The 14,659-nt window shown below is 45.9% G+C and overlaps 1 protein-coding gene across 1 annotated transcript in view; it reads right to left on the bottom strand.

The window, feature by feature from the left end:
- Positions 1–14,659, bottom strand: part of Insr (insulin receptor) — a 178,729-nt gene that overhangs the window by 59,074 nt on the left and 104,996 nt on the right. The window contains exons 4-6 of the mRNA XM_017800993.2: positions 6,806–6,954; positions 5,663–5,807; positions 753–967 (exon numbers count right to left, since the gene is read on the bottom strand). Of these exons, the coding sequence (XP_017656482.1) occupies positions 753–967; positions 5,663–5,807; positions 6,806–6,954 (509 nt within the window). The remainder of the gene's footprint in view (positions 1–752; positions 968–5,662; positions 5,808–6,805; positions 6,955–14,659) is intronic.

Below are 14,659 nucleotides of genomic sequence, written 5' to 3'. Positions count from 1 at the left end.
ACACACACACAGAAGCCAAGCCTGGTGGTGCATGCTCATAATTCTACCTCTGGAAAGGTAGAAACAGGTGGATCCTGGCAGCTCTTCCAGCCAGCCAGCCTAGGCTACTCAGCCAGTTCCAACCCAGTGAAAGATATTGTTTAGAGAAAGAGAACCTAAGGAACAACACTCAAGACTGTCCTCTGGCTCAACACACATGTGTACATACACCCACTTTTACACACTGTGGTAGTCTGTATGAGACATGGCCCCCATAGACTCCAAGTACTGGAATACTTGGCCCCATCAGTGGTGGTGTTTGCAGAGCTTTGGGAGGCGCAGACTCGCTGGAGGAAGCAGTCCCTGGGAGCGGACTTTGAGAGTTGTTCACAGCCTTGCCCACTTCCACTTCACTCTCTGCTTCCTGAGCTGCTTGAAGATGTGAAGGCTCAGCTTTCTGCTCCAGCTGCCTCCTGCCATGATGGACTCTTAACCCTATGGAACCTTAAGCCCAATAAACTCTTCCCTCTATAAATTGCCTTGGTCATGGTGTTTTATCACAGTAATAGAAAAACAATAACTAATACACACCACGCACACATGTACACACACACACACACACACACACACACACAGAGAAACCTGCCTTTCCTGTTTGAGAAACCCTCTCCACAGTGAAGTTGTAGCTCACAAGAGGACAGTGATGCCCCTGTAGACCAGTGTAGTGACTGAGGAAGGGCAACCATTAGGAGCATACGGATAAAATGACTTACAGGATGCCTGATCCCCATTGGTCTTCAGGGCAATGTCGTTTCTCTCCTGGCGACCCTTGGTTCCGGAAACTTCCTCCATCTTGTGAATTTCAGACAAGCAGAGCTTGGGATTGTAGTGGAAGAAGAGCTTGCCCTGAGTGATGGTGAGATTGTGTTTGCTCCAGTCCCACAGCTGCCGCAGGTTCTGGTTGTCCAAGGCATAGAAAGAGTAGTTCCTATGGAAGGAAGCACACACACACACACACACCTTGAGTCACTCACCAAGCTGTCTCCAACTCCAAGGGCAGGAGCCAGGCTTGGAGTCACTCTCCTTCAGTGCAACAACCCCAACCCAGCTACTTGCTTGATACAGACTCAATAATATAACACTCCTATTGAATCCCCCAGTGAGGGGCCGAGGGCCTGGCTCAGAGGTAGAGCTCCTCCCTAAAATCCCCCAGTGAGGGGCTGTGGGCATGGCTCAAGGGGTAGAGTGACAGCCTAGAATCATCCAGTGAGGGGCTGGGGGCTTGGGGGCGTGGCAGCCTAGAATCCCCAGTGAGGGACTGGGGGCGTGGCTCAGGGTAGAGTGACAGCCTAGAATCCCCAGTGAGGGGCTGGGGGTGTGACTCAGTGCTAGAGTCTTGCTTAGCAGGCATCAGGCACTTCATTCAATCCCCAGTAGGGGCAAACGAGAAGAAGAAAAGTAGGAGCAGAGGAGGAAACTGAATTTCGAAGGGGAAAAAGATTGAAGACAGAGGCGTCTGAGCTGAGCCCGGGGAAGAGCATAGTACCCTACTTCCCCTGACAGGTGTGAGGAAATACCTGGAGGCTGCAGGGAACAAAACCCTCTAGTCTAACTATATACCAGACCAAGAACAAGAATGTGCAGCTTCCCCAGACACTGGAGGAAGGAACTGTAGGTTAATATATGATGCCTACAGGCATTTCAAGATAGAAAGTTTTACTTTAGATCACATCAGCGACTTGATTACATTGGTCCTTTGAACAATTAGCAGCCAGGAACAGGAGAAGAATGAGGAAAGGGAAGCATCTAAACCCCTGTAGTGGAACACTGGAGCCATTCACTGTGTATGGCATGAATGGGCCACACATGGGCCATTCCAAACTATTTGGGAATTAGGAGGAAAAGGGGGTGGGGGACTGGAGACATAGCTCAGTAGGTAGAGTACTTGCCTAGTACTCAAGAGTTCCAAGTTCCAACCCCAGCATCACATATAACAGGAGGGGGAGACAGGAGGATCAGGAGTCCAAGGTCCTCAGCTACATAGCAAGTTCAAGGCTAGCCTGGGCTATATGAGACCAGGTCTCAAAAATAAATCATTCTCAAGTCTGCTCAGGTCACTCTGATTGGTGCACCCCCTAGACCTGCAAGCTCCTCCAGCCTGAGAAGTGACTAAATACATCAGATTATACAGCAGATGGTGATTAACACAGAGACCCACAACTGTTCAACATGCAGAGAATGAAAGATTACAGAGCTCTTATCTCTCAATAGGAAACCTGTGTCAAACTTCTGCCTCCTAAGGCTCAGGGATCTTTGCAGAAGAGGGGGGGCAGAAAGATTATAAGAGCTGGAGGTGGTGGATGACCACAAGGAAACAGTTTCCCAGACAGCTGGTCAATTACTCATATGAACTCACAGCAATGGTGACAGCATGCACAAGTCCCATGTAAACTAAAGCCAGTCAAAGTCCCAGCATAGATGTGGGAAAGTGGGTAGGAAACCCCAGTCCTAGCTGATGAACTACGGGCAACTGACTGCTGCTGGAAAGGGGAGTCAATCTCTTTTAAAGGTGTTACTCCTGGTAGGTTAACCAGGCTAAAGTGGATGGACCCACACCAAAGGACACTTGGGGATACAAGTTTTACTCCATAGACCTTTATATGCAAGAAATCAGACAGGGCATGATAAGAATGGTATAAAGTGGAGAAGGGTCTAATATGATCAAAATGTATAAAATTCACAAAGATTCAGGCTAGAGAGATGGCTCAGCAGTTATAACAGAGCACTGACTGCTCTTGCAGAGGACCAGGGTTCAAGTCCCAGCACCCACATGGTGGCTAACAACCATCATCTGTAACTCCAGTTCCAGGGGATCCAACGCCCTCTTCTGACCTCTGTGGGCACTGCATGACACAGGTGCACTTACATGCAAGCAATACATTTATACACATAAAGTAAATAAAAAATATTTTTTGATTCCCAAAATTCAATTAAAAAATAAACAGCAATATACAAATAAACATATAAAAATACACATAAATAAACACACATGGATTTTAAAGACCAGAGAAAGGGGGCTGAAAACGATCTGCGTGTTTTATTAATGATTCTACATTTTAGTAATATTTTAGATATGAAGGGCTAGGTAAAATGCATAAATAAAACTAACCTCGCCTCCCCGTCATTTAATATTTTTCAAAATATGGCAACTGGAATGTAAGTCTCATAAGTGATTTGAATTATAATTGTATTGGCTAGCTGTGGTCTGCCTCCAAATAGTCTAGGCAGGAAGGATTGGGAAAACCTAAACAAAAGGCCTGAGCTTAAAAAGGTGATTTTGTAGCAAAAAAAAAAAAATGTTAATTTTGCAGGAGAAAAATCAGATGGGTGTTTCAAGAAGATGATCTAAGGGGCATGAATGGTTCTCACAAGCCTTTGAAGCCTTCTTTTCAATCACCTTCCTCAATTACAGAGGCTATAAAAGATAGTGGCTTTTTCCTACCCTCCTTACGGCTGGCTAGCACAGCCACGTGACCAGATCTTACAGTACAACAGAAGTAGAAATCAAGGTTGAGGGTGGGGTGGGGGGTAAAAGTATGAGAGGTTCAAAGCAAGTTTGCTTGGTTTTGTGTTGTGCTGCTTTAAGACCAAATGCTGAGCATGGCCTTTTTTCCCTTCCCTCACTTCCTGTCTGTTCTACAGGTGTGAGCCTGGGGAGGAGGCAGCAATTTAGTAATCACAAGGCGCACAGCGTCAAAGAAACTCAATTCTTGATAGCATTTCTGGATGGTCTTCCTCAGACTCCTTGCTCTCTACTTATTCAAAACATAACTGACCTGGATTTGTATTTGTTTGACTAACAAGGCAGGGTCAACTCTGAGGAGACCAGAAGACAGGAGAATCCCAGAAACAAGGACGGATAATGGGGTAAGAACACTTGTGCCTGAGGTTCGGAGGTCATCTGAGGTAAGCTGTAGACAGGCTTGGGGGGTGGGGGTAAGGAGGGAAGTCAGGGCTCAAGATTTCAGCACAGAGAGAGCAATATCCCAAGTTAAAGGCCATGGCTGGGAGCCCAGGTTTGCCGCCTGGGAAGGAAAGCAGAGTGAAAGGGAAATGAGGGGAAATTTTGAGGGTGGCTGGGAAGACAGCGTGAAGATAAGGCCTCTCAGGGGCCAGCAAAGATACGCAGCTCAACAAGGCACAGTACAGTCTCCATCAGGGAACTGTGAACCAAAGTTCCTGGAAAGAGCAACACCTTACACTAAGCCTTCTGCAAGGACAATCAACTAATTAGAACTTCAATGATTTTGGAGAGTTTGGGATGTTCCAGGTCCAGAGCCTAATTATAATTTATCTTGGGCTATTTTTAGCCCCCTTAAAATAGCTATTCCTCCTTCACCTGTGTCTGACCTAACATCTTGTGACTAACAGGTGAAAGCTTTTGGAATGTATTAACAAGACTACTAGCTTCTACCAACCAAAAGGCTAAGAGTATTGTCGAAGTCTGGAGAGCTGTCTCAGTGGTTAAGAGCGTTGGTTGCTCTTACAGAGGACCCCAGTTTGGTTCCCAGCATCCACATGACAGCTAACAACCAACCTTAAATCCAGCTCCAGGGGATCTGACACCCTCTTCTGGCCTCCATGGGCACTGCACAAAATGGATGCACTTATGTGCAAGCAAAACACACATACACATAAAATATAGTGTCATCAGATAGCATCTGAGGCTTACAGCTATTTCTCCCCTTTGCTGTAACCCAACTACCTGATGTTTCCACCAGTATTTTTGAAACGTGTCTTGATTTTTTTTCTTTGTTCTGTTACTATAAAACTCCATAAAACTATTAACACATTGGAATATGGAACTTGGGGGTAACTTGAACTTGTGTCCTGGGCTGTGGTCACTCATATCTGCCTCCAAAATAGTCTCCTTATCAACCCTTTGAGGTAAGAGCTGTGATTTTTTTTTTTTCAACAGAACCAACACTGGAGAAGTTTCTAGATAACTAGATTTCTTGCCTGGATGGACATTAAGGCACATTCTAAGACTTTCATCTAATAGATGTTTCATTTTGGGTCTTAAAAAGAAAAATAAAATTGCCAGATGTGGTGATGAATGCCTTTAATCCCAGCACTCAAGAGGTAGAGGCAAGCATATCTCTGTGAGATTCAAGGCCAGCCTTGTTTACATAGTGAGTTCCAGGCCAACTGGGACTATAGGAAGACCCTGTCAGGAAAAAAAAAAAAGACAAAGAAAATAAAATCCCTAAGTTTTTCTTTAGTCTAGGGGTGGGGGGTGTGCTCACAGGGGAGCACAGGGTACATATGTACATATGTACAGGTCAGAGGACAGCTTCAGCTGTCATCCCTGTTCCTCATACTTTACCCTGGTTGACAGAGACAAGGTCTCTCAATGGCCTGGAACTTGCTAAGAAGGCTAGGTTAGCTAGCCATTAAGCCCCAGGGATCCACCTATCTCTGCCTCCCCAGTACTGGGATTACAAGCGTGCTTTTTTTAAAAACCTGGGTTCTGTGGCTCAAACCCAGGTTCTGTAGACCAAACCCAGGTGTTTATAAGTTTGCAAGGCAAGCACTTTCTGCACTGAGCCATTTCCCCAGTTCCCAAGTTTTTCTAACTCATGAATTTCCTAGTTGGCTACCATACAGTATCAAGCTCACATACCCAATTTCCAAGGTCTCTCCTCGAATCAGACGTAGCTTTCGGAAGAAAGAAAGTGATACCAGAGCATACGATCGGCGGATCTTTAGGAACCCTGAAATTTCTTCGATGAGGCCAAGGTTAGCCTCCAGTTCAGCTGCCAAGTTGTCTATGGGATAAAACGAACGCCTGTGAGCAGCAGAAATATCTTATCCATCCCATAACATGTGTGTGATATATGCACATGTGTATGTATGGTGTGTGTGTGTGTGTGTGTGTGTGTGTGTAGGCTCCTGTCTGCCTGTCATCCCAGCACTCAGAAAGTTCTATGGGATAAAACGAACGCCTGTGAGCAGCAGAAATATCTTATCCATCCCATAACATGTGTGTGATATATGCACATGTGTATGTATGGTGTGTGTGTGTGTGTGTGTGTGTGTGTAGGCTCCTGTCTGCCTGTCATCCCAGCACTCAGAAAGTGGAGGCAGGAGGATCAGAAGTTCAAGGTCATCCTTGACTACATATCAAGATTGAGGCTAGCCTGAACGTCAGCAATAGAGTATGCTATTGGCCACTTTTGCTGGATGGCTTCAGTTGCCAACGTGACCCACTTGGGAAGCAGGGACCTCAAACTGGGAAATTTCCTCTATCAGACTGGCCTGTGGGCGTGTTATGAGGCATTTTCTTGATCTTTGAGTGATGTGGGAGGGTCCAGCCCATTGTCAGTGGTCTACATAGTGAGTTCTAGGCCAGCCAGGGCTACATAGAAAGACACTGTCTCAACTCCCTGAACCTCCCGCTCCACACATATATTCCTGGTGCACACTGGAAAATAATTTATGGCAAAGGAATGTATTTCAGGTTTTGAGACAAATTCTGGTATGATTGTCCTAATGAGGGCCACTGAATGATGCTCCTTTTTGTTTGCTTGTTGTGTTGTTTTGCTTCTTTAGACAAGGTCTCATTGTGCTGCTCAGGCTAATCTAAAAGTAGCTTTAAGCAATCCCCTGCCTCAGCCTCAGGAGTAGCTGGGACTACAGTAATGTACGATGCCAGTGTACCTGGATGAATGTGCAATAAGTGAGGAATGTGTGGGAAACCGTGGGCTGTGTTCCTTCCTGGCTCACAGCTGACAGGAAATGTGGAGCACCTCCTGAGAGTACTCACTGCCCCCTCGAATGTTGATGATCAGGCTGCCATTGACCACAGTGCAGCCTCGAAGCTCCTGAGCAGATGTTACTGAATCGATGGTCTTCTCGCCTTCAAGGATTTGACAGACCTTAGGACATGGTCCCAGACACGGGGTGCACATCAAGCTGAAGATGAAGCAGAGAAAAGGGGGGTCAGTGTACATGGAGTTCATTCACTTCCCCCAGCTTGGCAGACAGCAGGATTCACAATGACCCAGTGGCAGAGGCAGATTTACTCCTTTACCTTAAAGTGAGGTGTTCTGGGCTCAACATTTGTCCCAGTTAGCTTCAGCTGTCAACTTGACACAACCTATAGTCATCTAAGGGCAGGCAGCTCCATTGAGGGATTAACTAGATCAACTGGCCCATGGCCATGTCTACAGGAGATTGTCTTGATTGTTTGATTGATGTAGGAGGGTCCAGCCCACTGTGGGCAGCACCATCCCTAGGCCGGTAGTCCTGAGCTGTGTAAGAAAGCTAGCTGAGCATGAGCCAGCAAACAGTGTTCCTCCACAGCCTCTGCTTCAGTCCCTGCCTCAAGTCCCTGCCCTCACTTCCCTCAGTGATGGACTGTGACCTGAAAGTATAAACTAAAATAAACCCTTTCTTCTCCAAAGTTGCTTTTGGTCAGAGTGTTTTATCACAACAGAAAAGTGACTAATACATACTCCTGATATTTGAAGATAGATTTGTCTTCACAGTGGTTTTGAGGTCTGCAGCATTACTAAGCCATGCATATTACAGTTTTATTTGAATAAATAATCAGCTTATTCAGTGTTAGTTTTAAAAGCTAAGGGTGGCCAGCCATGATGGTGCATGACTTTAATCCCAGCCCACTGTCAGTGGTCCACATAGTGAGTTCCAGGCCAGCCAGGGCTACATAGAAAGACACTGTCTCAACTCCCTGAACCAGCCTGGTCTGCATAGTGAGTTCCAGGTCAGTTGGGGCTGTAGGGAGACCCTGTCTCAAAAAGACAAAATAAAAAAGAGTGGACCCAAACTCTAAGAGTTTGTCCCTTCCAATCTCTTACAGAACTGTGCTTCCTCAGCCATGCCTCACCCATACTTTTACTCAAAACTATTTCTCTAGCATCAATTGGGGAACTACCAACTTTGATCCACCCTTATCAGAGAATCTTGCCTTTTGATCACTAGACATAAAATATCACATACATACAATGTCAAACATACTTCACAAGTCTTGTGGAAATGACTTTTATAAATGGACATAATATGGACTTCTGACTTTTAATTAACCCCAGTAAAACCATATGTTCTTGTGTCTTGTGACTTTAGCAGCTGATCTTGTTTCCTAGGCAAACTCAATTTGATACTCCACCCAAAAAGATAATAAATGAATGAATGAATGAATGAATGTGGGCATGTTGAGGATTAACATATCAAAGCACTAAAAGATGATGTCCCACCTCCAATGGATCCAGTGGAGATTGGGAAGGACATGTGACCTTCAATGAATATCTATTCTGGAATATCTGTTCTAGAATATTTATTCTAGAACAAGGCTGGATATAAAAAGGCTGGATGGTCTGTTAAGATTTGAGTGGAGTCAAGCTTGTATTTCCCCAATAGAAGCCGTAGAAGCCATTTTGAATAAAATTATGGGTGGGGCTGGACTCAGAAGATAGTTCCAGAAAAAGAGTTCCATCTAGCAGTTCAAGGAGACAGAGGGTTCTGAAAGATTTCTAGGGGAACAAGTATCCTCTGAGTTTGGATTCACTCTTAAAAACTAAATTTAAGAGCCCGGAGAGCTGGCTCAGTAGTCAAGAGCACTAGCTGCTCTTGCAGAGGACCCAGGATTGGTTCCTAGCACCCACATGGCAGCTAACAACTGTCTGTAACTCCAGTTCCAGGGGACCTGACTCCCTCTTCTGACCTCCAAGGGCATTGCATGACATTGGGGCATTTACATACATACAGGCAGTACACTCATACACATAAAAATAATAAATAAAATGTTTTTTAAGAAAAAAAACAACTAAATTTAGGCTGGGCATGGTGGCACACACCTTTAGTCCGAGCACTCAGGAGGCAGAGGCAGTCAGATTTCTGTGAGTTCAAGGCCAGCCTGGTCTACATAGTGAGTCTCAAAGAGACCAAAAAAAAAAAAAAAAAAAAAAAAAAAAAAAAAACTAAATTTAAGAGTTAGGTGTAGGGGGCTGGAGAGATGACTCAGCAGTGAAAAGCACCAAATGCTTGTGTTCAGTTTCCAGCACCTACATGGCTGCTAACAGCTGCTATAACTCCAGTTCCAGGGGATGTGACGCTGCCTTCTGACTCCCTGGGCATTGCATGACACAGGTGCACTTACATACGTGCAGGCAATACACTCATACACATAAATTTTTTTTTTTTTTTAAAAAAGAGGTGCAGTAATGCCTCAAATTCTCACGACTTCCAATGAGGATATGACTACTAACAGGCTGATCCCAGTGCTCTGATACATTAATGCAAGCACACCCACATTCATTCTCTATTTTGGGTGGAGGGCAAAGTGAGGTCTGAAGGGATCAAGGGCAGGTGCACAGGTCACAAGAGCACATGGCTCAGTGAACTTGTTTGCAGCAGCTTTTTTTAGACCAGATTCTGTCCATATTGTAAGACATTCCTACAAGGGTTTGTGAACATTACAGGATGCAGAGCAGGACCCTTGAGCTGCATCTGTTTAACACCAACAGCAATCTGTGTCTGAGTTGCAACAACCCAAAATGTCCCCACATACTCCTAAATGTCCCCCACATAGTTAGGACAGCCCATTACCCTCAGATAAAAATCAGTGCCCAGGGTTTGTGAGATGGCTCAATTGGTAAGAGGGCTTGCTTCACAAGCATGAGGACCAGAGTTGGATCCTCAGAACTAACATAAAAACATCGGGCATTAAGTGGGCAAGATAGCTCAGCAGGTAAAGGACTTGCTGCCAAGCCTGATGACCTGAGTTCAATCCCCAGAAATCCATGTTATGGAAGGAGCGAACTGATTACTGTAAGTTGTCCTCTGACCTCTACATAGGTACCATAGGTCTCATGTAGAGGTCATAGGACAACTTCCAGGAGTCCTCTCTCTTTCCACCATGTGGCTTCCTGGGACCTGGTGCAAGTTTCTGGACTGGGCGCAAGCACCTTTACCTAACAGGCAGGCACCTTAACCTGAGGAACCATCCTGTACCACCACTCCTGGCTGGGACCAACTATGCAATCAGACATATGAGACATTCATAGTACATGTCTTCCAGGGAGAGGAAAGGCAGCTAAAGATGGAGCTTCAGGGCTGGAGAGACAGTGCAGTCAGTAGGCAAGCGTGAAGACCTCAATTTAATCTCCATTATCCACATTTTTCGAAAAAAGTAGTGTGATGGTGCATGTTTGTAATCCCAGATCTTGGGAGATGGGGACAGGTGGATCACAGTCATGTTGGCCAACTAGCCTGCTTGGCAAGCTCCAGGCCAGTAGAGATCTTGTCCCCAAAAAGCAAATAAGATGGATGGTGCCTGAGGGTGACAACCAAAGTTGACCTCTGATCTCTATACACAGGTACCCACACATATGTGCAACACCCCCACACACAAAACAAAAAACTGTGCAGTTCCATCAACCATGCCTACAGAAAGAGACCCTGAAGGAAACTGCATGAGGCTGGGAAGGTGGGTCAATGGTAAGAGTGCTAGCTACACAACCATGAGGACCCAAGTTCAAATCCCCAGCACCCATATTTTTAAAGAATTAAGTATGTGGCAGCATGCCAGTAACCCCAACACTGGGGGGAGGAACAGAGACAGGAGGATCTTAGGTCTTGCTGGTCAGCAGCCTAGCTCCAGGTTCAGTGAGAGACCCTGTCTCAAGGGAATAAGGTGAAGAGACATAGAGCAGGACACACCACATCCTTCTCTGGCCTCTGCACAAGCACACATTGGCACCAGCACATGCGCAATCACACACACACATTCATGCATGCACACACACACTCACAAAAGTACACACATACACATACAAGCACGCACGCACACATGCACACATTCATGAAAGTACATGCATACAGGCACGCACAAATGTATGTACACACATTCACATAGACATGTATGCACACAAAACAGTCACACACATTTTCACATGTGCACATTCATCATGTGCACACACATACACTAGATAAATATATAAGCACACAAACACACATGCATGGCCACACATGCACACAAAAAGACATTCACACACACATTTTCACATGCACACAAACACAAGTTCACACATGCACACTCATGCATGCACACACATGCATATATTCACAAATGCACACACTCAAATGTGAATGCAGACATACACATATTCAAGCACACACATATGCACATTTGCACATAAACACACATATTTATTCATGCACAAACACATGCCCACATATGTGCACATACTCACATATCACATGCATGCACCCAAACACATACACATACATGCACACACATGCAAGCACACAGCATATAAACATGCACATATGTACACAAACATGAATGCACTTATACACACTCATGCATGCATAGTCACACATGCACTGCCCTCACAAACGCACACACAAACATCAATGCACATACTCACATGTGCATATTCACACACTCTTGCAGGCATACTCTCACATATACACAGTCATGCATGCATACAAACACATGTTCACCCATACACACACTTATGTATGTACACACATGCAGGCACCTTTCACACAGACACACATGCACACACTCATGCATGCACACAGACACGCATGTACACGCATGCACATATACGCTCATGCACACACACATATACACACATACTGATGTTTCTCTGTGTGTCTTCTGGTTTTAAGTCCTTCTACTGAAGTCTCAATCCCAGCTCCTACACTGATAAGCAGCCAGGAGTCAGATCAGAAGTTGGGTGTTCTTGTTGGGGACCCCTGCTGTGTAGGGTAGCAGTCTCCCCATGTCCGGATAGCCACAAGCTGGCTCGGCGCGAATGGGGAGACTCCTCAGCAGGGCGCCTTCTGCTCTCCTCCCTGACTTACTTTTGAAATGCCCGTCACAAGATACATGCCCTCCGGCACAGGAGCTACCAGGTTTTAATCAGGCGTTGTCTGATAGCCTGATAGAAGCCCACGGCCCTATGTAAATGAAGCATTCCAGGAGTACCTATCAGCTAAGGCTTCTTCTACTGTCTCCACACTATAAATAGTCCTAGTTTTACCCCAATAAAGCTGGAGCTGGAGCTGAATCACTGAGATCTGAGCTGAGTCACTTGTCTGAAGCTGTAACACTAAATCCTGTGATCCAGTCTGGGGGTGGGGGGGGGCTATCCTTCCATCATCGACTCACGAAGACCCTGCTTTCGCCGTTTCTCGCACCTCCCCTCGTGACCTGGTGGCCAACAGGTCTCGAACTGAGAGGGAGAGTGCATGGTGGAAATTGAAACGGAACCGACGGGGCAGCTGACAGCGGTCCTAGAGCCGCCAGCTCTGGTAGCAGAGACCCACGGCGACGCGGTGGACCCGCCGCACCCCAGGTGCACGCAGGAGACCAGTGCCATGCCCAGCAGCTGGCGCCCCAAGATCCCCACATGCCCATATGTTCTGGGGCTCTCTCAAGTATAGCTGGTGTGAGAACTCCCAGCACTCTTGGGAAGTACTGAGCCTTGACTGTGTGACACTAACCCCAGCACGTTCATGCACCCCCTATGCTGTCCAAACATCTCTTGTGTAAACGGAATAGACAGCCAATATTTGGGTTCTTTTTTTCTTATTTCCTTATCTTTATGTGTAAACGTGGGTGCACACGTACCAGATGTCATGTACAAGTCAGAGGATAAACCCGTGTTGTTTCTCACCCTAACCTTTCCTTGAGAAACACGGTCTCTTGTTGTCCTTTGTGGACATCATGCTAGCTGCCCTCCAGTTTCTAGGGACTCTCCAGTGTCTGCCTCCCACCTCCTTACAGGAACACTGGGATTACAGATACCACATCTGCCTTCATGTGGGTGCTGGGGATTCAATCTCAGGCCATCTCCCCAGCCCAATATTTAAGTTCTTTTACAGTCTCTACACCTTTGCAATAACTGATGCTTAAAGCCCTGGGTTGGAAAACCCCAACTCAAGGGACTATGGCAGCTAGCACCGGTTCATGCAAATAACGTCATATTGGTACACAGCCATGCCCATCAGTGCGTGTATCATCTAAGCCTGCCTTTGCACTAAATGTTTGAAGTGAGTCACTGCAATAAAAAGCATATGTTCCTCAGCGCTGGAAATATTTACCCTCTGGTCCATGGCCAAGTCCTGTTCCACATCACAGGTCACCATGAGTGAACAAAATAAATCCATTACTTTCCTGGTGGGAAAACAATATGTGGCCTGAAATTTCTTGCAGTTTCTCCCACGAAGAAATGATGTCTAGAAGGCTCAAGGTCTGCCTGCTTTTCCTGACTCAAAAACCGTAACTTCTCCTTTTTCTTTTCCTTCTTCTTCCCTTTCCTAAGCATGTTTAACTAACTTAACACGTTGGGCTTTCTCAAGCTACCCCCTGCCTCGTGGTTGCTCACTGACCACCTTTAGGGAACACCTCAGCCTAACTCACAGAGCATGGCAACCTCTTTTCTTCCCATCCCCACGTCTTGACAGCTGCCAAGATTCAGAGTTCACCTGCCCTGTTGTTTTCTTTCAAACTCTAATAAAATTGTCTTGAAACTTAAAAAACAAAACAAACAGACAAAAAAAAAAAAAACAAAAAAATCTGTAGGATCTTTGTTTGGTCAAGTGACTCACTGTGGCCAATGGGATAATTGCAAATGCTGATGCCTGAAAAGCTCTTGCAGTAAGGTTTGCTTTTTTATCACTCCTTAAAGACCTCTTGGAAGAACGGTCCCCACTCCCCCCATGATGGTTAATACTGTGAGTCTGCCACGATCTAGACTCACCTAGAGGACAAGCCCCTGGGCATGTCTGTGAGGGAGTTTCCCCACGTGGGCAGCACCAGTCCCTGCACTGGGGTCCTTTGATGGTTTGGTTTGTTGTTGCTTTGCTGTTTGGTTTTGGTTTTTGTGTATTTGTTTTGTTTTGTTTTGTTTTTTGAGACAGGGTCTCCCAGTGGCCCCAGATGGCCTGGAACTTGCTATGTAGTCCAGGCTGGCCTCCATCTCACAGTGATCCTCCTGCCCCTGCTTTCTAGGTGCTGGGATTAAAGGCCTGTGCCACCCACGGCCAGCCATCATGGTTGGTTTTAATGGCAACTTGAACCAAATTTGAAATCCCCAAGTAGGGAACCCCAACTGAAGACTTGTCCTCATTCCTGACTACTTTAATCTTCTGGTAGCAGCCCAGATAAAAAGAGGCATGACAGAAGGAAGGCTAGTCTCCTCCTTGTTAGGCTTTCCCTCTCGCTATAGAGTTGATTTATACTGCTGCTGCTGCTTGCTCTGCTGACATCGAGCCAGTGTTTCCAGGCTCCTAACGGTGGCTGAGGACCAGAGCTCTTCAGGAACCCTCTGGGTTTTCAGCACCAGATTGGCACTGCTGAGGCACCCAGCTCTGTGGACTAAGCACCTAATAGACAGGCACTGTGGGATTCCTCCAACTGCTGAGGCACCACAAAGCCTCAAGGACTGAGCAACTACCAAGCTCCCAGACATGTGGGTGTGATTCAGCTGTTGTTATAACTTTGAAGTAAAGCTAATTAATAAATTATTTAATGTATATTATATATATTATATATGTCAGTTTTGCACCCCTAGGAAACTCTAACCCAGTCCAGGACTGAATAAAAAGGAAAAAGTCAGGTGTGGTGGCGCACGCCTTTGATCCCAGC

This window comes from Nannospalax galili, unplaced genomic scaffold, assembly GCF_000622305.1.
Source record: "Nannospalax galili isolate Female #2095 unplaced genomic scaffold, S.galili_v1.0 scaffold262, whole genome shotgun sequence".
NCBI classification, from domain to species: Eukaryota; Metazoa; Chordata; class Mammalia; order Rodentia; family Spalacidae; genus Nannospalax; species Nannospalax galili.
Note: the sequence above shows the minus strand (reverse complement) of the source record. Positions and strands in the feature narration are given on the sequence as shown.